The 20,892-nt window shown below is 57.5% G+C and overlaps 1 protein-coding gene across 2 annotated transcripts in view; it reads right to left on the reverse strand.

Annotated features, from left to right (window-relative positions):
* SETD1B (SET domain containing 1B, histone lysine methyltransferase) overlaps positions 1-17,918 on the reverse strand; it is a 29,512-nt gene extending 11,594 nt beyond the window's left edge. The window contains exons 1-11 of one of the 2 annotated variants that reach the window (XM_033220331.1): positions 17,293-17,549; positions 16,625-16,812; positions 16,319-16,417; positions 15,416-15,686; positions 13,264-13,376; positions 10,741-11,973; positions 6,278-7,102; positions 3,954-4,215; positions 3,544-3,878; positions 3,344-3,449; positions 1,686-2,180 (exon numbers count right to left, since the gene is read on the reverse strand). In XM_033220331.1, the coding sequence (XP_033076222.1) occupies positions 1,686-2,180; positions 3,344-3,449; positions 3,544-3,878; positions 3,954-4,215; positions 6,278-7,102; positions 10,741-11,973; positions 13,264-13,376; positions 15,416-15,686; positions 16,319-16,417; positions 16,625-16,798 (3,913 nt within the window). In that variant the 5' untranslated portion in view covers positions 16,799-16,812; positions 17,293-17,549. Of the gene's footprint in view, positions 1-1,685; positions 2,181-3,343; positions 3,450-3,543; positions 3,879-3,953; positions 4,216-6,277; positions 7,103-10,740; positions 11,974-13,263; positions 13,377-15,415; positions 15,687-16,318; positions 16,418-16,624; positions 16,813-17,292; positions 17,550-17,788 lie in introns of those variants that run through there. The other variant, XM_033220332.1, reaches the window with a different exon arrangement.
* Positions 17,919-20,892: the final 2,974 nt, after the last annotated feature.

Here is a 20,892-nt window from a genome sequence, read left to right on the forward strand (position 1 = left end):
AGTGCCACAACGCCCTGCTAATTTTTTGTATTTTTAGTACAGACAGGGTTTCGTCATGTTGGCCAGGCTGGTCTCAAAATCCTGACCTCAGCTGATCTGCCCACCTTGGCTTCCCACAGTGCTGGGATTACAGGTGTGAGACACCGTGCCAGGCCCATCTCTTTTTCTTTTTTCTTTCTTTTTTTTGGGACAGAATCTCACTCTATAGCCCAGGCTGGAGTGCAGTGTGGCACGATCTCGGGTCACTGCAACCTCTGCCACCCAGGTTCAAGCAATTCTTCCTTAGCCTCCCAAGTAGCTGGGCTTACAAGAGCCTGCCACCTGTTTTTCATTTTCTAACTGATCTGTTGTCATCTGTTCCCCTGCTCCGTGGGAGCAGATACTTTTGTCTGTTTGGTCCCCTGTTGTATTGCTACCACTCAAAATAATAGCAGGGACACAATAGAGGCTTAATATTGAGTCAATGCTCAAAGACTGTGGTTAATGGTAGAATAAACAAAACAAAACACAGTCGTCCCTCAATACACACAGGGAATTGGTTCCAGCACTCCCTGGTATACCAAAATCTGCACATACTCAAAGCTTGTAGTCCGTCTTGCAGAACCCATGTATACGCAGGCGGTCGCCCTCCATATAGGTGGGTTTAGCATCCCACCGGTCTTTCCTGTCCATGTTTGGTTGAAAACTGCATGTCACTGGGCCCTAGCCATGTGTTCAATGTACAACAGGGGCAGCTGTAATCCTTTCCTGAGGGGCTTATTAAAGGTAGGTGCTAGGCCAGGTGCGGTGGCTCAAGCCTGCAATCCCAGCATTTTGGGAGGCTGAGGCGGGCAGATCACAAGGTCAGGAGATCGAGATCATCCTGGCCAACACTGTGAAACCCCGTCTCTACTAAAAATACAAAAAATTAGCCGGGCGTGGTGGCGGGCGCCTTTAGTCCCAGCTACTCGGGAGGCTGAGGCAGGAGAATGGCATGAACCTGGGAAGCGGAGCTTGCAGTGAGCTGAGATCGCGCCACTGCATTCCAGCCTGGGCAACAGAGCAAGACTCCATCTCAAAAAAAAAAGGTAGTTGGTAACCACATGCAGCTATGTAAGCCAAAATAAATTGAACACTGTTACAAATTTAGTTCCACTGTGCCACTGGCCATGTTTCAAGAGTGTGGTAGCAACATTGTGTCTGAAGGCTACAGTGCTGGACAGCACAGCTGGAGAATGCCGCCGTCACTGTGTAAAGTTCTACTGGCCATGCAGTTAGAGCCTTACCTATGCTCTGTGCAGCTTCATCACAATGCTGGAGGGGGCAACGCCCGCAGCCCTCACCTGGCCCAACACCCCAGGGCCTCCCCCACCCACCTGTCACTAACGTAACCATGGACACCCATCCTCCTTTTGGGGAGCATCTCATGGGAATGATGGTCCAAGGATCAAGCCACCAGGGAAACGCTGGCAGTGAGGACTGAAAAATAGCAGTGGTTCCCCTTTGGGTTGATCTACTCAGTGCCAGGCTCCGTGCTGGCACCCAACACCTCATCTCGCTCAAGGGAGGCACAACCGACCTCATTTTACAGGGGAAACTGAGGCTGGGGACGGTCAGCGATCTACCCAAGGAAGCCTGGGCTAATTCTGACTGTGAGGACTTCCTGCCTCCCTCCCACCACCCTCCCAAAGGGTTGCAGGTGTTACCTGGAGCTCGCTCAGGGGACAATGGGGGTCGGGCCTCCGCCTCCCTGGCAGGGGGCTCTGGAGACAGCAACATGGCCCCTTCATGGCTCAGGCCTGGCTCCTCGGGGGCCTCCCTGGAGTCCACTGGCTCTTCAACACCCACAGGCAAGGGGGGCTCCTCCAGCGTGGGGGGCCGTTCCTCAGGGCCCGCAGCCTCAGTCTTGATGTCCACCTCCTCTTCCATGCCCAACGAGTCCACTGCTGGTGCCCCCGGGGCCAGAGAAGCTTCCGCCCCATCCTGCTCAAAGTCCTCGGGGCCTGCAGAAACCATGCTTTCCTCTGCCACCATCGCCTCCTCCTCCTCTTCTTCTTCTTCCTCTTCCCTGGTCGCTACCTCCTCTTCATCCTCTGAGGATGAGGGTGAGGATTCGGAGCTTGACTCAAACTCAGAAGACTCGGAACTCTCACTGGATGACGTGGCTTCAGCCTTGGAGGTTACAATGCTCACTGTCTCCTCTGGATGGGGGACACAGAGGAGGGGCTGCTGAGACCCACTGTGCCCCTGCCCCACCCAGACCCCTCACCAATGGCCTCAAACTGGCGGCACCCAGGTTGAACATGACCCTCAGATATGTGTGTGGGGAGTGTGTTTACTAGTAGTTTTTTGTTTTTGTTTCTTTTTGAGACGGAGTTTTACTCTTGTTGCCCAGGCTAGAGTGCAGTGGCACGATCTCAGCTCACTGCAACCTCCACTTCCTGTGTTCAAGCGATTCTCCTGCCTCAGCCTCCCAAGTAGCTGGGATTACAGGCATGTGCCACCACGCCCGGCTAATTTTGTACTTTTAGTAGAGATGGGGTTTCACCATGTTGGCCAGGCTGGTCTCAAACTCCTGACCACAGATGATCCATTTGCCTCAGCTCCCAAAGTGCTGGGATTACAGGAGTGAGCCACCACACCCAGCCACCAGTAGTCACTTTTAAAAATTGAGGTAAAATTAACATAACAGAAAACTGCTCGTTTTTTTGTTGTTGTTGTTTTTTGTTTTTTTTGAGACGAAGTCTCGCTCTGTTGCCCAGGCTGGAGTGCAGTGGGGCAATCTTGGCTCACTGCAAGCTCCGCCTCCCAGGTTCACGCCATTCTCCTGCCTCAGCCTCCCCAGTAGCTGGGACTACAGGTGCCTTCCACCACGCCCGGCTAATTTTTGTATTTTTAGTAGAGACGGGGGTTTCACCATGTTGGCCAGGCTGGTCTTGAACTCCTGACCTCAGGTGATCCACCAGCCTAGGCCTCCCAAAGTGCTGGGATTACAGGTGTAAGCCACTGCACCCGGCCAACTGCTCGTTTTAAAGTGATAATTCCAGCAGCATTTAGTACATCTGGCTCCTAAGTATTTTCATCAGCTGAAAAGGGAGTCACGCAGGCTGAGCAAGTCCCCCGAACGCCAGGCTCTCTAGCACTAAGGACCACAGACCTGCTTTCTGTCTCTATGGACATGCCATTCTGTTCAGGACACTCCCTGAAGATGGACCCGTACGCCACCCCACGTGTGTGTTTTAACAAGGTAATGTCTCAAAAGCACAACATTTTGGCTCAAAAGTATTTCTGACAATTGCTCAGGCTCTGCCCTGGGGAAAGAGGGACCCCACGAGGGCCAGACAGCTGCGGCCTCCCTGCTCACCTTCATCCGAGTCCCCTTCGTCCTTCTCACTCGCCTCTGACAGGGCTGTGTCTTCGTCATCGTTCTCAGACTCGTCCCGGTCATCACTGTCGTCATCGTCGTCATCCTAGGGGAGAGGGAAGGGTGGGGACAGGTGAGCCGAACGGCCTGGCCCTCGTCACCTGGCCAAGCCCCCTGAGGCTTCCTGGCCTGTTAGGTACCTTATCTGATGTGGATGAGGTTGAGGAGGAGGAGAGCTGGCTCCTGGGGCCTTCCTCCTCCTCCTCCTCCTCTACCTCCTCCTCCTCCTCCGTGCTCTCCTGTTCCTCCTCCTTGTCGGAGGCCGAGGACGAGGGTGAGGTGGTTGAGGACCCCGAGGACGATGACGCCGATGAGGAGGAGGACGCCGACAAGGACTCCTTCTCGTCCTCCTCCCCGCCACTGTCCAGCTCCAGAGGCCGCGCCGGCCGCCGCCGCACACCCACGCCCTTGGGGTCCCGCTTGGCGAGCTCACAGGGGGTGTCTGCCATGTCCCGGTCTCGCTCTCGCTCGGACTCTGCAGGGAGGGAGGGAGTCAGAGCTGGGCTGGGGGGATGCAGAAGAAGGGGACCCCAACACCCAGAGCACCAACCTTCATCTTCCTCATCCACAGAGGTCGAGGGCCGCAGCCGCTTCTGGTCACCAGTTGAGGTGGTGTCTGGTGGCTCCTTCCTCTTGACCTTGAAGGAGGGCAGGCGAATGGCCCCACGCAGCCCAATGCCCAGGCCCAGGCCCTCGTAGCCCAGGCCCTCACCCTTGCCCCATGACTCCAACAGGCATGAGGCGATGCGGTCCTTAGGCTTCGGCCTGTCCTCGTCCTTGTGCTCGCCCGACTTCACCGGGGTCAGCGAGGCCTGGGGTGGGGATAGGAGGGCCCGTTACTGCTTCTGGCACCGCCAAGCCTTACAGGGAGCCCTCCCAGGGCGACCTTCCGCTTGGCAGTAACAGCCACCACAGGTAACTGCGTCCTCATTCCCTACACGCCTGGCCATACTATGCCGTTACCCAGGAGGCTCCAGAGCACCGCTCTACCTCACAGATCCTCAATGTCCTCCCCTGTAAAATAGGACTACTGCAGCTGCCTTCCTTACGACAGTGGCCTTTGTACTTTGCAGCCAATCCAAAAACGACACCATAGGGACACATCTGTGCCACAGCTGCACCACCACCTTCCCAAAGTAAGATTCACACTATCCCACTCTGTCTTCTCTTCCCATGCATTCAAAACAGGACCTGCTGGCTTTATGTCACTGCTCCCTACGGGGTTGCCCCTGCGGTGCTGAAATGCTCTGCCTTCAAAGGGATGCTGTGAGAATTAACAAAACGAGCCACATGAAGAGCTTTGCAAGGTGCAGGGCACATGAGGTCTGGTGGCTCTTTTTATTCAAATTGTGAATGGAATAGCTATTAGCTGTTACTGTAGGGTCAGTATAAATTAGTTGAACCATAAAGAGCTGTGTATTCGTGATTTCGGATGGTTCATTCTAATTTTACTACCCAGTTATACGATGACAAACAGGCTCTGACATGGGGTCGCTTACCTATGTGGCAAAGAGCAAGCATCTCCCAAAGCAGGCTCCAGGGGCACTCAAACTCATAACCATGGTCACCCCTTGGGTGAGCAGGGGGGAATGGTGTGGAGGGTAGTGATTAAGGGGAGTTTAAAGTACTCAAGAAAAAGTTCTCTCTTATGGAGAATGGAAGTCATTTTAGATTATTTGTAAGATTACAAATAGGCAAATAATATGTTAAAAAGAAAAAGAGGCCAGGTGTGGTGGCTCACACCTGTAATCCCAGCACTTTGGTAGGCTGAAGCACGTGGATAACTTGAGGTCAGGAGTTCGAGACCAGCCTGGCCAACATGGTGAAAGCCCGTCTTTACTAAAAATACAAAAATTAGCCAGACATGGTGGTGGGTGCCTATAGTCCCAGTTACTCAGGACACTGAGGCAGGAGAATCGCTCGAACCCAGGAGGTGGAGGCTGCAGAGGGCTGAGATCACGCCATTGCACTCCAGCCAGGGTGACACAGTGAGACTCCGTCTCCAAAAAGAAAAAGAAAATAGTAAGTAGGCCAAGAGCAGTGGCTGACACATATAATCCCAGCCCAAAAGGCAGAGGATCACTTGAGCCTAGGAGTTCAAAACCAGCCTGGGCAACATGGTGAAAGTCTGTCTCTACAGAAAAACACAAAAATTAGCTGGGTGCACATGCCTGTAGTCCCAGCTACTTGAGGCTGAGGTGGGAGGATCCCTTGAGCACAGGGACGTTGAGGGTGCAGTGAGCTATGATTGTACCACTACACTCCGGCCTGGATGATACAGCGAGACCGTCTCAAAAAAAAAAAAAAAAAGGAAAAAAGTCATCCAAGCCAAGGCAGGGGCCCGTGTAAAAGGCGGCATGAGGGGAGGTGAGGGAAGTCAAGTTCAAAGGGCGTCGCAGCTGTGAGCTGTCTGCGACGGTGGGGACAGCCTGCACAGGTGTCCTGTGTGCGGCCACTAGGCACCTGTGGCTCCTGAGCACTTGAAATGTGGCAGGGACAAAAGAGGAGTTTTTAATTTTACTCTATTTTAATTAATTAATTTAAATTAATTTACACATTTATTTTTAGAGATGGGCTCTTGCTATACTGCCTAGGCTGGTCTTGAACTCCTAGGCTCAAGCAATCCTCCCACCTCAGCCTCCCAAAGTGCTGGGATTAAAGGTGTAAGCCACCATACCTGGCCATTAATTTAAATTCAAAGAGCCACATGCATCTAGCGGCTGCTAAAGTGGAGCAGTTTGCGGAACTCTGAAAGCAGCCACATGAGCTGCAGCTCCCATACTGGGATCCATGGCAGTGTTTCCAGTTAACAGCCTCAGGGAAACAGGAGGTGCCTGGCTGGGGTTCTGCCCCCATCCGCACCCACCCACCCACCTTGGCCATCCGCTCCTTCTTGTCCCACCACTCGTCGAAGGCCCGAAAAGCCACCACTTCCACCATCTTGCGATTCAGGTCACGCTTCATGATGGCCTTGAGCTCTTTGAGGACCACCAGCAGGACGCCGTCCACCGTGGCTTTGTGCGGGTCCTCCTGGCGCGGCACGTAGCCTGGTGGAGGCACTGATGGGTCAAACTTGGGCAGTGGTGGCCAGTGCTGCCCGCGGCCTGGGCCGGAGTTGCTCAGGGAGAAGGGGCCCCGGTAGGGCGGCAGGTTGACGAACTGGAGCCCAGCTGAGGCAGCAGCGGCTGCAGCGGCCATGAAGGGCGGGTAGGGGCAGGCACCCTGGCCCGTCATCAGCCGACTGAGCACCTGCGTTTGCATCTGGAAGGACATGGGCATGCCACCCCACTGGCCACCCAGCACGTGGCTCATGTCCACCTGCATCACAGGGAACAGGCCCGGCGGAAAGGGGGGCAGTGGTGGCAGGATGGGAGGGGGCGGGACTCCAGGTGGCGCTGGCAGGGGTGGTGGGGGCACTGTCACAGCAGGGTGGGCTGGAGGGGGTGGGGGTGGGGGTGGGGGCAGCGGTGGGGGCATGGGGAAGCCAGGCTGCGGTGGGGGTGGGGGTGGGGGTGGGGGGAGCGGGGGGAAGCCGGGTGGCGGGGGCAGTGGCAGGGTTGGGGCCAGCACGGAAGGGGCTGCCACAGCTGCCGCTCCTGGGGTCACCACCATGGGCTTGGGGCAATCGGCGCTGGTGATGGGGGCCGAGGGCATCTCGTCATCCGAGATCTCCATGTCCTCGCCTGAGGACTGCTGGCCCTGCAGAGAGAGCAGAGAGAGACAGTAAGGTGAGTCTGGAAGGCCAAGTGGCTCTCGGAGTCCCCTCTTCAAGACTAGCAATCAGCGGCACTCCCAGCTGTGTGACTCAGTGCAAGCCATTCAGTCTCTCCAAGCCTCAGCTTCTTCATTTGCAAAATGGGCATCACAGTCCCTGCCGCGTGGAGTTACCACTAGAATTCATTCATTCATTCCAATTCAACAAACATTTGCTCAGTACCTGTGTGCCACGCACTGGTCTAGGTGCTGGGGACACAGAAGTGAAGAGGCAGACAAACATCTTACTCTCACTGAGCAGAGCCAGCAGGAAGAGGCAAAGGATGATGAGGGTGAAGATGGGAAACATGAGGGAGAGAAAGAAGGCAGGGAGAGGGGTGGGGCACAGAGGATGAGACTGTTGCAATTTCGGAGATTCTGTTGCAACTTGTATGCAGAAATATTTGCCACTTCCACAGCATCTCTTATGTGCCAGGGCCTTTCTAAACACTCCACACTTATTAACTCAGCTAAACCTCAGAACAGCCCTATTTTCTTTTTTTCTTTTTCTTTTTTTTTTTTTTTTTTGAGAGGGAGTCTCGCTCTGTCGCCCAGGCTGGAGTGCAGTGGCCGGATCTCAGCTCACTGCAAGCTCCGCCTCCCGGGTTTACGCCATTCTCCTGCTTCAGCCTCCTGAGTAGCTGGGACTACAGGCGCCCGCCACCTCGCCCAGCTAGTTTTTTGTATTTTTTAGTAGAGACGGGGGTTTCACCGTGTTAGCCAGGATGGTCTCGATCTCCTGACCTCGTGATCCGCCCGTCTCGGCCTCCCAAAGTGCTGGGATTACAGGCTTGAGCCACCGCGCCCGGCCGAACAGCCCTATTTTCAACTCTATTTTTGCCCCACGAGGAAACTGGGGCACAGAGAATTTAAGTAACCTGCCCAAGGCCACACAGCCAAGAAGAGATGGAGCCGGGATTTGAACCAGGAAGTGTGGTTCCGCGGCCTGTGCTCTCGGTGAGCCTGCTGTCCTCACTCTACAGCAGACGGCCAGGCAGAAAAGGTGACATTGGAGCAGGGGATTTAGCAGCACTAAGGCCCATAAACAGGAAGTATGTTGTTATTTATTTTCCTTGATTACTCCTTTCACCTAGTCTCGTGACTGCACACTCAGTATGGGCCCGCGTGGGGCTAAGCGCTGCAGATGGCTGTTTCATTTCTTACCCCAAAGATAACCTCACAGGGCAGGGGGATGGGGGGCTCTGCTCCGACCCCTTTTGACAGTTAATAAACACACTCAGAGCCTCAGCCGTGGCCCCACGGCACAGCCAGTCAGAAGAAGGGCTGGAGCCCAGGACCTGCCCAGTGCGGGGCTGCAGCTGGGATCCAGGGAGGTGGTGACTCAGGGTGAATGTGGGAGGTGTCAAGGATGGGTGTGGGGCTCTAGGGAGCTGAGTGGACAGGCCTGGAATTGGGGTGGGGGGACCTTTGAAGGCTGAGGGGGAGTGGGGGTGGAGGTGAAATCTGTACAAGTTGCAGGATCAGAGGTCAGACTACAGGTGAGGAAGGCCTCAGTGGGAAACTGCAGGTGCAGGAGTAGGAGGGGGGGACTACCAAAACTAAGGCAGCAGAAGGAAGCTCTAGACTTTACTAGGTCCCCTCTGTGTGCACACACACACACACACACACACACACATATGCACGGGCACATTCTGCTTCTCAGGATCCCCATGCACATCAAGAAGAGACAGGCGGGCTCGGGTGGATCCTCAAAGAGCACTCCTCAGATCAGTCCTGGACAGCGCCGAGCACAGCGCGCCGCGGCACGCAGAGGGTTAACCAAGGCCGCCGCCGCCGCCGCCGCCAGCCAATCACAGGGAGGCGGATCCTGTGCTCCAGCCCTGGCCGGCCCTGCCCCTCCCTCCGCCCAGCAGTCCTGGGGTGAGAAGCGGCAGGAATTTGCTGAGCACCGGGAGCCCAGCAGGCCTGGCGATCCCTGGAGCATCCTGTGCGGCACCTCACTTAAGCTGAGGCCCTGTGCTGCAGGGATTCTCAGAGGCCCATTTGGCAGATGACGAAACTGAGACTCAGAAAGGCAAAGTGCCTACCCCAGGGTCACATAACCAGTAGGTGGCTTAGCGGGACTCAAGGACTTGAGCCTGAACTTTTAACGACCAGCCACTGTTTAGTAGAAAAGCTCCCCCTGCACCCCCGGCTGGCCCCTCCTGCGCCGCTCCCCCACCTCAACCTCAGCCTAGGCTGGGACAGGGTCCAGCTCCCTGCACTGCGCTCAGCCGCAGGAAGCCCAGGCACTAGTCCCCGGTGCCAGCAGGGGGCGCCCGCGGGCCGGCCCGAAGCTTCCCAGGACTCGGCGGCTCCCTGCGCTGGCCGCCGGGCAGTCCCAGACCCCCGCTCCCGGGGCCTCTGCCTGCCTTTCGCTCCAGCCACTCCGGGCCTCTCAGCCCTGAACCATGGTCAGCATAGTAAACACTCTTCACCCCAGGCAGCCTGGACGGAGCGGAGGAGGAGGGTGCCAGGGCCGGCGGCCCCCCTACAGCTGCACACCTGTCAACGCCCCCTGCCAAGGCCCGCTGCCTGGACCCCTTGATGCCAGAAACCACTTCCCCAGAACTGCCTGGAGGCCCCCTGGAGCCCCAGCCACCTGCGGCACCCTCCCAGGCAAGTCAAGTTCCTCTCGTTCCTCCCTGAGGCAGCCAGACCTGCCTAATCAAAGGGCCCAAGAAGGGGGCAGTCCTCCTCCCCTCCGCCCACAGGGACACAGAGCTCTGTCTAAGCCCCTGGCTGCCCATGCCCACCGGGGCTGCGGCTCCAAAGCAGGTGACTGGACCGAGAAGGAGAAGTGGAGTAAGGAGGATGACCCAGCACCCTCCCAAGGGAACCTGGCACGTGGCACCCTCACCCCAACCCAATCCCTGGACGGGACTACCTGAGGCTGGCGGTTTAGGCAATGAGACCCCAAGACCTGAGGAGAGGGTGGGGGATGGTCAACTTCGCCTGTTTCTCGCAAAATGGCGCCCCACCCCCACCCCAAGTTAGCTCTTAACTCCTTCATCCCTGGAGCCAGTGGGAGAAGGAGGGAAACTTCAGCACCCTCCCTGTCTGCCATGGTTTCTCCCTCCTCAGAGGGCACCAGACTCTAGGAGACAGTGCTGCGGGGCTTCACCCCACTTAGGTCAGCACAGTACTCTGGCCAATTTCTCTCCTCCCCTCTGCCTGCCAAGACTCTCCCTGATTGTTCCCAAGTCATGCAACAGACAAGGGGCCAAGAGCCATCCCCACAGCGCATACTCTCTGAAACCTCAGCAAACTCCTACCAAAGAGGCTCAGGCCAGAATGTATCCCTAGGAGAAGCTGACTTCTTACCTAACAAGGAGAGCATCAGAACTAGGCCATGGTTTCCTTCTCTCCATGGCTGCTAGGGAGCTCACTGCCAAACCAATTGCTCAATCACAGCCCTTGGTGCTTTTTGCATCCCCTTTTTATTCTCTAAGTTCCACCTGTTATATTGGCTTTCCTAGCCCCATTGCTTCTGCATTGCTAGTCATGCTAAATGCTTGAGGGGGGAAAGGGACATACAAGATAGACAAAACCAGTCCCAGACAGATGGACAGACACGGTGGTACCTCATCCATCTTCTCTGAGGTCGGGGTTCTGTCTCCAACCAGGTCCAAGGCCACCTCAGCTGTCTGGCCCAGAAGCCCAGCAGGGTCCGGGGGGCCTGGCTCGGGTGGAGGCCGAGGCCCAAGGCCCAAGTCGAGCTCCTCATCCTCATCGGAGTCTGGCAGGGGTGTTGGGCTGATGTCCTCCAGGCCGGTGCTGGAGGGGCGTGAGGAGGGGGGCGTGGGGCCTCGGAAGCCTGGCTGGGAGTTGGTGCCAAAGGGGGCCAGTGGGGAGAGCTGGGAGGAGGAGGAGGAGATGGGGCTGCCCTCCATCTGCAGCTCGTTGTCCGAGTCTGGCTCCCGCAGGAAGAGCAGCTTGGTGCGCTGCTCCTTCAGCAGCATCTCGATGCGCGAGTCCAGGCTGTCGTGGGGCTTCTCTGGCCCTGCAGGGGACGACTCCAGCGTGGGCGTGCCAGGGCTGTCACAGGGCTCAGGACTCCAGCCGAAGGTGGGCCGGCCCCCCAGCTCCATGCTGTTGGTGTCGGGGGGCGGAGGGCCGGGCGGCGTGCCTGGCTTCTCCTTGGCCAGAGGCTCAGCAGGTGGCAGGGGTGGGGGCGCCGGTGCCCTCCGGAACTCCCCGCTGTCGCGGGCCCCAAAGGTGGCTGTGGCTGTGGGCTCTTCTGGGGGTGGAGGGAAGTGGGCCACTGGGGTCTGATATGGAGAGAAAGCAGACTTGAATCCAGGAGCAGAGGTTGCCTGGGCGGGTGGTGGAGTGTGGGCAAATGTGGCCGAATCCTGTGGTTGGGCCTTGAAGGGGGGGCCACTGCTGCCCCCAGTGCCGCTGACTGCTCCGAATGGGAGTTCTGAGGAACCCCGGAAGGCGGCTGTGGCCCCAGCCACCGCAGTGACCGCGGGAGAATTGTGGACATAATGATGTTCATGGCGGCGGTTGTAGGCGTCGGTGAACTTGCTCTCATGGCGCCGGGCCTTGAAGGTCACTGCGGGGTCCTGGCTGAAGAGGTATGAGGGTGTGGGCTGGCGGCTGGAGTAGCTAGAGTCCTGCGAGAAAGGGGTGCCCAGGCGTGGTGTGAGCGGGGTGCCCTGTCCATAGGAGTTGGGTGTGTCCAGGCGGCAGCTGGAGTAAGCTGTGTCCTGGGAGAAGGGTGTCCCACCGCTATTGGGGGTGACAGAGGAGGAGCCGGAGCCACAGCCTGCAGACAGGCCTCCATCCTTGAGGCGCTTCAGGGCATCTGACAGCTAAGGAGAGACAGAGATGTGAGACTACTGGGGGAAAACGTGCAATGGAACAGGGCTGTTTTCCCTTCTCACTCTGGCTGCTGGGGAGCTCAGAGCCAAACTGCTCTAGAACTGCAGCATAAGGAATGGAAGAAGGGGAGATTGAGAAGGAGTGTCATGATGGTACTAACTTTTTCTCTAATCTTAGGGGTAGCCAAATATGTTCAGGGAACCTTGAGGGTTTTTCCTAATCCCAGAGGAGATAGAGAAAAGAGAAGACCATAACATCTTGGTTTAGGCTGGGATTTTCTTTTTGCCTCAGGCTGTCAGAAATCAAAGACTTTCCAGGCAGGATTATGACCAAGAACTACAATCCTGTGCACGAGAGGATGGCCAAGGGCTTTGTCCTCCTAGCCACCCAGTGTTTTAGGATTTAAAGTGATAAACAGAGGCCAGGCACGGTGGCTCATGCCTGTAATCCCAGCACTTTGGGAGGCTGAGGCGGGTGGATCACTTGAGGTCAGGAGTTCAAGACCAGCCTGGGTCAACATGGTGAAACCCCATCTCTATTAACCAAAAATACAAAAATTAGACAGGTGTGGTGGTGGGCGCCTGTAATCCCAGCTACTCAAGAGGCTGAGGCAAGAGAATCACTTGAACCCAGGGGGCGAAGGTTGCAGTGAGCCAAGATCGCGCCACTGCACTCCAGCCTGGGGACAGAGCGAGACTCCATCTCGAAAAAGTAAATAAAATAAAAATAAAGTCATAAACAGGCCAGTGGCAGCTAGTCAGACTGATGCCAGAGAGGAGCCGGCATGAGACTCGCCCCATGCGAGAATCGTCCCTGTGTCCTGGGAGGCAGTGGTCTGGAAGGAGTCGGTCTTGCTCTGGAAGGCAGGGCATGAACTCTGGTTTCTGGGTTTAGGGGTAGTGACATGCCCAGGACACCATACACTAAGGACCCACTAAGAAACAGCAATGTTTGGCATCAACGTGGAAAAGCGGGCCCGGGCAGGCTCTGGGTCTGTGGGAATCGCAGCCTGTGCTGGGGAGGGGAGAAGCCACAGGAAACAGAACCAATCCCTCAGAGCCCCACTGCAGGAGAGCTTGGGAAAATGGGGCTCTAGGCCCTGCTCCCAATTGTGGGGGGCGTGGCCGGGTTTCACACCCTCCTAGGCCTTGGTCTCCAAAGCTGGAGACAGTGAGGTGGGGGTAGGCTAGGGGTCCTATCAGAGAGTCGGTGAGGCTTTCCAGAGGAGGGGGGCACATCGAAGAGCTGGCGATGGGGCAGACTGACGGCCATAAACCCACCTGCAGGGTCTCATTCACGATTGGAGAGACAGCGTCCAGCTCGCCCACTGGGAGAGTCTGGGGGGTGTATCGGCCAGTGACCAACAGTTCATAGAACCGCATTCGGGTTTCCCCTGTGGATGAGCAGGAAAGGGGGGACTCAGTGAGGTTCCAGGATAGAGCAGCCCCCACAGGGATTCCAACCTGTGTGGCACCCCGGTGGGTCCCTTGTGCCCCAGACCCCAGTCCTAGGGAGGCTGTGTGGCCGAATTCCCACCCCTCTGCACCTCACTCAGGGTTCCCACTTCTTTAAGAAAGCTGCTGAGCTGCACCATTTTTCTGATCCTGAGATCCAGAAGCTAATGTCTCCTGGGGCTGAGACTCCCCCAAACCCAAACCCAGAACTGCCACTCGCGACACCAAGTCCCCCCAACCCCTGCATTCCCTGGGCCATGGTGCCCAAAGAGCCACATCTTCCCCTTTCTGCTCAATACCCAGGGGTTTGCAGTGAGAGGAGGGGAAGCCCAGTTTGTTAAATATCTGGGGCCAGGTGGGCAGCAGAGTTTGTAACACACTCTAGTAGCACATTACTGTGAACTACACAGGCCCTGACCAGGCTGAGGGCCCCAGGGTGGCCTGGGGACTACCTTGGGCTTGAACCCTCCACCCCTCAGCAGAAGGAGGCTTTTACAGACCAGGGCCCAGGGGTTATCGATATTTATAGAGCCTCAGAAGCAGCTGCTTACATATGCAAAAAAGACAGGTTCCTGGAGCTACACTTTACTGGTCTCTTTCTTGAAATACAAACTTAGTTGGCAGTCTCTGAGGGCTTTTGTGTTTTTGTTTGTTTTTTTTGCAGAAATGAAATTTTGTTGAGACCTGGCTGCTCCTTAAAATGTGGGCACGTGATAGGGAAGGGGGTGCCACATTCAATTTATCAGGAAGAAACCATGCTGCAACCACCCAAGGTCCTCACTGCCCCCCAACCCCCAGAGACTGAGAAGCTAGGGAAAGAGGCGGGAGGGACTGTGGACTGGACAGAAAAAGAGGAGAAACAGAACCAGGCCCAGGCTGGGCAAGTGTGCGTGGGATAATCACCACCACCCCCGGCACCGGCTCACAGCTCGGTCAATACATTTTAATCATTAAACGCAAAAAAAGAAAAGTTCTGATTTTCCTGCCTTGGGTTTGGTGTGTCCCAGTTGCCCCTGAACCCCATGCTCACAAAATTCCTGGAAGCTGCACTTTTGTCCTCCCAGGCAGGGTTTCCCAGGGGACCCGGGTGGGTTAGGGACCAAATGGCATCTCCCCACTTAGCTGGTTGGCCCTCAAAGCACTCAGCACCTTCTTTTATTGATGGGAGCTGCCCTAAAGAGGCCTCAGGCACACTTCGGGGAATGTCCTCCAGTCCTACAAGCCCCTTGGTCCTGCAGGGGCCTCCAAAGACCCACAGGGTGGAAGGTATGGCCTCCCTAGCCAGCTCCAGAGAGCACCCAGCTGATTCCAGAGCAGGGGAGGTGCTGCGGTCTCTTTAAGAGAGAGGAGGGAAGACACAGTGTCAACCCTTGAGCACCCAGAGCCGCCCACCCGGCTCTTCCCGGCTCTGCTCTTCCCTGGCGGCTCTATCGGGAACCTTATCAATGAAACAACACTCCCGGCCCCAGATTGGCTGCCACTTCCAGGGGGGAAGGGGCGGCAAGGGAGCGGGGGACACCCTGGATCCTTAGAGGACTCTCTTTTTAGTTTCCAGACCTTCTTTTGATGTATTTAAAGGCATCCTAGTGGCACTCTCTCAGTCCCCCACAAGTAAACAAACTCTGCCTCTTCCCCTAACAGGCAACGCTGGGGACTGTCTAAACCCAGGCCGCCAGGGCTCAGAGAGGGGCCTGCGGGGGTGTCAGCGGTGGGGAAGCCTCTGGGTGGTCCCTAGGGGTGCGGTGGCCAAGGACCGGCACAGTTGGTAAATTACAGACTGTCTCCTAGCAACAGACAACACATTTAGCTCCACGCGCTCTACCCTCAGGAGGGGGCTAAGAAAATAAATAAGGTTGTGGGGCGTGGGGGGGGAATTCCAAGGAAGAGTGGGGGTGGTCCTCCCCACGCTGCAGGAGGGGCGGGGAGGGAAAGGGTCGGGCTGACAGGTCTCCCCGCGCTCCTCCCCTGCCGGGCTCACCTTTGGTGTCCAGCTCCACGTGGATAATGTTGCCCATGACGGAAGTGCTATGCAAGTGCTGAACGGCATCCTTGGCTCCCCGGACCGTGGCAAAGACCACCTTGGCGATGCCCAGGTGCTTCTTGGTCTTGGGGTTGTACAAAATCTCCACCTCCTCCACCTCCCCATACTTCTTGCACATGTCCCTCAGGAAGTTTTCGCGGATGTTATCATTCAGCTTGGCAAATGTCACCTGCTTCGGAGGCACCGGGCCCACGTAGAACTCATCGATCTGGCAGGGACCGAGGGGGAAGAGAGTTTGGAGAACGTTTAAACCTAAGAGAAAACATAACATTCCCCCCCGCACCCCGCAACTCGCCCGCCCGTTGAAAACAATAAAGGGTAAAAAAAAAAACTAAAAAAAAAAAAAATTTTTTGGGGGGAAAAAAAATTTTGCACGCGGGCGGGCCCGGGAAGCGGAGGATTAAATCGTTTGGAACGTGGAAGTCCTCTGGGTTCGGAAGGAAAGGGGAAAAAGAAACAGTTTCTCTTTCCCCACCCCCCATTCTGGCCTCCTCTTCCTGCTGCCGGGTCGGGGCGACCCCTCGGGCTTAGGAAGTTGTCTTTTAGGGTGCTGGCGAGAGGGGAGAGTCTCGGGGCCAAGCCCCCGGGCGGACTGGAGCCCCCCGCGGGGCGTGCAGGACACTGTATCTACGCCGTGATTACAGTTTCACCCAGTGTTATTTTGTTTACAGTAGCTGAGAGGGGACACCCTCTCGCCAGCGCTCTACCCCTCCCCGCCAAAACTTCCCTGGCCCCGGACGGCGGGAACTGGGAATCCGGCTGGGCTCGGTCAGGACTGGCGTTATTTTCGAACTCGGGGAGGTGGGGGAGGGACGGCGGGGCAGTGGGGAGGGGTCCTACTTTGAATTTGGGCACCGACAGCTCCAGCTCCTTGTTTTTGGTCCAGATCCCGACGACCCGGGGATCTTCGACAATTTCCACCGGGCGGTTGCTGGACATCTGTGGGGAGAAATTGGGGGGCCGGGATGGGAGGGCTGGTCGCCCTCCCCAGGGGCAGACCCCTTTCTCCAGGCACTTGTCAAACTCCAGGGCTGGGGCCCCGTCTGACAGTTGGCCAGGGGTTCGGGCGGGGGGTCCCCGGCCGCTAGGCGCGTCTCCCCCGGACGCGGCGGGGGGCACGGCTGGGGGGGCACGCCGGCTACTCACCGCCAGGCTGAAATGCTGCCCATCGTAGCGGTACAGTTTATGATGCCCCTTTTTCAGAGCCGGGTCAATCATCAACTTGTAACTTCTCCAATGGTGGTTCCTCCTCTCGCCCGAAGGGCCGGGCTGCGGCGGGGGCTGCTGGTGGTGGTGGTGGGGGGGGTGACTGTTCTCCATGCCGTTAACCCAACCTGAAAACCAGCAAGTTGTTGTCGTCTCCGCCGCGGCGGCGGCGGCCGCTTCTACACACACGCGAAAGAATCCAATCGGCCGGCCCCCACCCCCTCCCACCTTGCCAGCGCGCCCCGAAAGGAGCTGTCTCGCTAGCTCCCCCCAAAACAAGAATGGAGCGAGAGAATAACCCTTCCGGGAGAATTACGCGCCCGCCCGCTCGGCCACCGTCTCGGGGCGGCAGCGAGGGTCTCCCGGGGGTCCCCGGGGCGGGCTGGCGGGGCCCGGAGCGCCCGGAGGACGCGGGCTCCGGCCCATGGTGCCCGCCCGGCCGCCCGGCGTGGCGCTCGCCCGCTCGCTCGGCCCGGCTGTGGCGCGGGGCTCGCGGCAGGGCCTGGCGGCGGCGCCGCCGCCGCCGCCCGCCTGGGCCAGGGCCGGGGCCGGGGGCTCGGGCCGCCCGGCTGCCGGCCGCGGCCTCTCCCTCCCCGAGCCGCGCTTACATCCCCGCCGGGCGCCGGCCTCCCTGCGCCGCCAGCCAGTACATGGTGTCCCCCGCGGGAGCCGAGGCCGGGGCGGCCAGACCGGGGGCCGGGAAGGGGGGGCGGCGCCGCCGCGGCTGCCGGGCCCGGAGCTGCTGCCGCCGCCGCTGCTGCTGCTGCTGCCCGGGAGGCGGCTGGCGGCGGAGGCTCGGCTCCCAGTAGCCGCACATCCCACAATACACCGCTAAGGAGCCCGACCCGAGCGCTCACCCTCCTCCTCTTCCTCCTCCTCCTCCTCTTCCTCCTCCCCTCTCCTTCCTCGCCGCTTCCCCAGGCACTCTCCCGGCGGCGGCAGCTGCGCCGCCAAAGCCCCGGGCCCCAGCGGCCCCCCACCCCTCACTCGCGCGCTCCCACACTGCCTCCCCCTCCCCGGGGGAAGGCCTTTTAATTTATTTATTCTTCTGGGACTGGGGTGGGGGTCTTGGCTGGCGGGGGAGGGGGTCTCCCCGGGCTCTACCTCCCGCGGCCGGGACTACCCTCCGAGCCGCGGCCGCCGCGGCGTGCGTCCCGGGCCTGCAAAACTGTTTCCAAACTGCCTGGGCAGGAGGCGAGCGCGCGGGGACCCGGGGAGAGGGCTGGGGTCTAGGGGGCCGAGGGTGTGTGTGGACGCTGGGAACCGCGCGGGGAGGCCGGCGTCGACTCAGAGGAGTTGCAATCGAGGTATCTGCGCTCCAGCTTCCTCCTCCGGCCCGCGACCCCCTCCCCGGAGCTGAGCTGGGGAGGGGAGACCAGGGTTCACCACGTTAGCATTGGCATTCCTGGGAGGATGTAACCCTCGCCTGGACCTGGGCGATAGAAGCCTTCTTCTGTTTTTATTTTTGGAGGGGATCGCCCTGTAATTGTCCTGAACACATGCTTCCCCCCCTTCCTCCAGCCACCCGCGGAGGAGAGAGTCCCCCTTTTTTGCATTTATCTTTTCCTTCCCCTTTCTTTATTAAAGGTCCGGGAGTGGCGGCGGCCAATCAGCGCGCGGCTTCCATTTTGTGAGTTCAACTCCGAGGCTCCCGGGCTTCGCGAGGACGCGTTTGCAGCCCCCTCTGCCGCTCCTCTCTGGCGGCCGAGGCGCAGGAGCCGGCTCGCCGGGGCTCGGAGCTGGTGTAGCTCATATTGGGGCTCTTTTCGGGGTTTGTAATTTGGCCGTGGGTAGATAATTGGCTGGAGCAGGGCGGCAGGGCGCGGCAGCCAATCAGCGCGCGGCTTCTATAGGGCTTGAGTTATTAGACGCTGATCTCAAAACATCCTTCATCAGACACGAAGGAGAGGCCAACAGATGAGGGAAGCCATTTTTCTGCAATGGAATTAAATGGCCAAGTGGGTTTTTCCTTTGTTGCAAATGGGGAATGTTTTTCCTTTGACTCTACCATCCAGTTCAGGACGTCTCAGTGTGTTTAACATTTGTCAACAGGCCCAAGGACTCACAGTTGGAAGACTGGAGAAGACTTTTTAAAAAGATCTGGATTTTTCCTTATGACTTGGAATCCATCTTTGTCTTGTATAACTAGGTCATAGCACACCATTCATGTCAGCAGTTAACAGTTTTGAATTCCAAAAAAACCTAAGTAAATGACATATTTTTTTTCCTCTTTTTGTTCTTTGGGTGGGTGGGGGGAGTTTGGAGCTGTCTTAATCTGTATTCTCTTGACTGAACAATAAATTTTTAAATATATCTAGTTTCCTCTATTAAACACTTAAACCTGGCCATCTTATTAACTCCTTCTCTCTTTTTAACAAGGTAATGTTTTAAATGTATATAGCTTTAGGAGTAGCGAAATGGCAGCAACAAAAAATTGTGAGCAGTTGTTACTCTTAGTTTTTAAAAAACCTTTTACATTGTAAGTACCCAATCCATTCTGTCCTGACGCAGTACAGTTTTTATGTTAATGTTGCTGAGATGTCCTTAATTTTCCGAACCTTCATCTGCATGTATGTCTTTGTCTCTCTTGTCTAATATAAGCCAGTTAAGATGCTTTGAGACGATCTTGCTTTTATAAAGCTAAGGTTCTAGCTTTATGCTTTTGAAAATGCTTACAGCACTAAATGCTAGTCAGCTTTCTTCCCCGTAGCTTGTACACTTTCTTTGAAAATCGATCTATTTGAAGAAAAACAGCCCTGTTTTTCTGTCTTTGGGGTTGGGGGTTGGGGGGAGCTGGTGGGTGAGGGAAAGGAAGACCTTCTCTTTGTGTCGAGAGACTAAAGCCGTCACAGGAAACTAGATTAAAACTGGAAAACAAGTCCTAGCTGGTTCCAGCAAACACCAACGTTAAGTGGGGGGTATTTTCTATGGTGGTTGGGCGGCTGGTGTGTCTTTTGCCTTTTGTTTGATTTGACTGTGTATTTTCGCCTTTTGTCTCTTAATGACGATCACACCATTGCTATATCCAGAGCAGTAAACAGTCCTCAGCGAAGCCGCCTTTTTGCCTACCCAACCCTGGAAAGTTTGCAGAAGTGGAAGGAGCAGAACGTGAGGGTGTAACTTACAAAAAGGTAACAAGAACAAAGACACCACCATAACTCCCAAATTTCCCAACTAAATCAAAAAATATATATGTTTTTACAATAACGTCTCCAAAACCACCGCCCAGCTTGATCTTCTAGACTCCATGGCACCGGGCTGAGCGGGTAAGTAAGAGAAATAAAAGTGCCTTTTGCCCCTTCGAGGAAACCCTTTTGCAGGCCAACCAAGGGTTGCGAGTGTTTGGGAACTGAGGGGAGAAGGATTCTGGAGCATTGTATTTGGCAGCCGGAGCGGGCAGTGGGCGGGGGGGTTGGGACACAGAGGGCTCTTCGGGCCCCTGTGCCTCTTCTGCCCCAAGGGCGAGAAGAGGGGCTCCGCAGCGACCCTCGGGGGTTCATGGAGCCGCCTGCCTTCCCCCCTCCTCGCTCTTCCCAGGTCTGAGCCTGGATGGGGAGAAGAAATTGAAGTGCTTTGGAGACGGGGGGCTTAAAAGACGAGGGAGCCTCATCGCCCAGCCTTTGGCCCTCTTTCTCTTTCGATCGTGAGGATTCCGCACCCCGAAGCCGGCTTCTCGGGGCTCGGGGGTGCGCCTGCGCTGGCAACGCGAAGGAGGACAAAAGGCCGGCGTCCATGTTGGCACCATGACGCAGCATCTCCGCCCGCAGCCCGGCGCTCCTGTCTTCCTGGCCGCGCTCGCTCCTCCTCCCAAACACCAGTTTTCTTTACAGGCTTCGAGCCCGTCGCGGCTGGGCTGGGCTGGGCTGGACTGGCGGGCGGGCCCGGCCGGGCAGGGCTGCGGTGCTAATGGCGGCGGCTCTCCCTCCTTCCTCCTTCCCTCCGTCCCCCCGGTCGTGGGGAGCCCGGAGCAGGAGGCGGGCCCGCGGCCAGGTCGGGCCCCGAGAGCCCGCGGAGCGCAGCGGTGGCGACCCGGTCTCGGGAGCCGTTTCGGGGGCCGTGGGCCTCGGGGGCGTCGCGCGCCGCGTCTCCCGCGCTCGCCTCAGCCGGGCGCGGCGGCCTGACGGGCGCCATTTCGCGCGCTGCCCGTGGCTGGGGCGGTGGCGGCCGCCGCGCGCCAGGCGGGAGAAGCGGCCGGGGGAGGGGGGCTG

The sequence above is a fragment of the Trachypithecus francoisi genome, unplaced genomic scaffold, assembly GCF_009764315.1.
Source record: "Trachypithecus francoisi isolate TF-2019V2 unplaced genomic scaffold, Tfra_2.0 Lachesis_group11, whole genome shotgun sequence".
In the NCBI taxonomy this organism is placed as follows: domain Eukaryota; kingdom Metazoa; phylum Chordata; class Mammalia; order Primates; family Cercopithecidae; genus Trachypithecus; species Trachypithecus francoisi.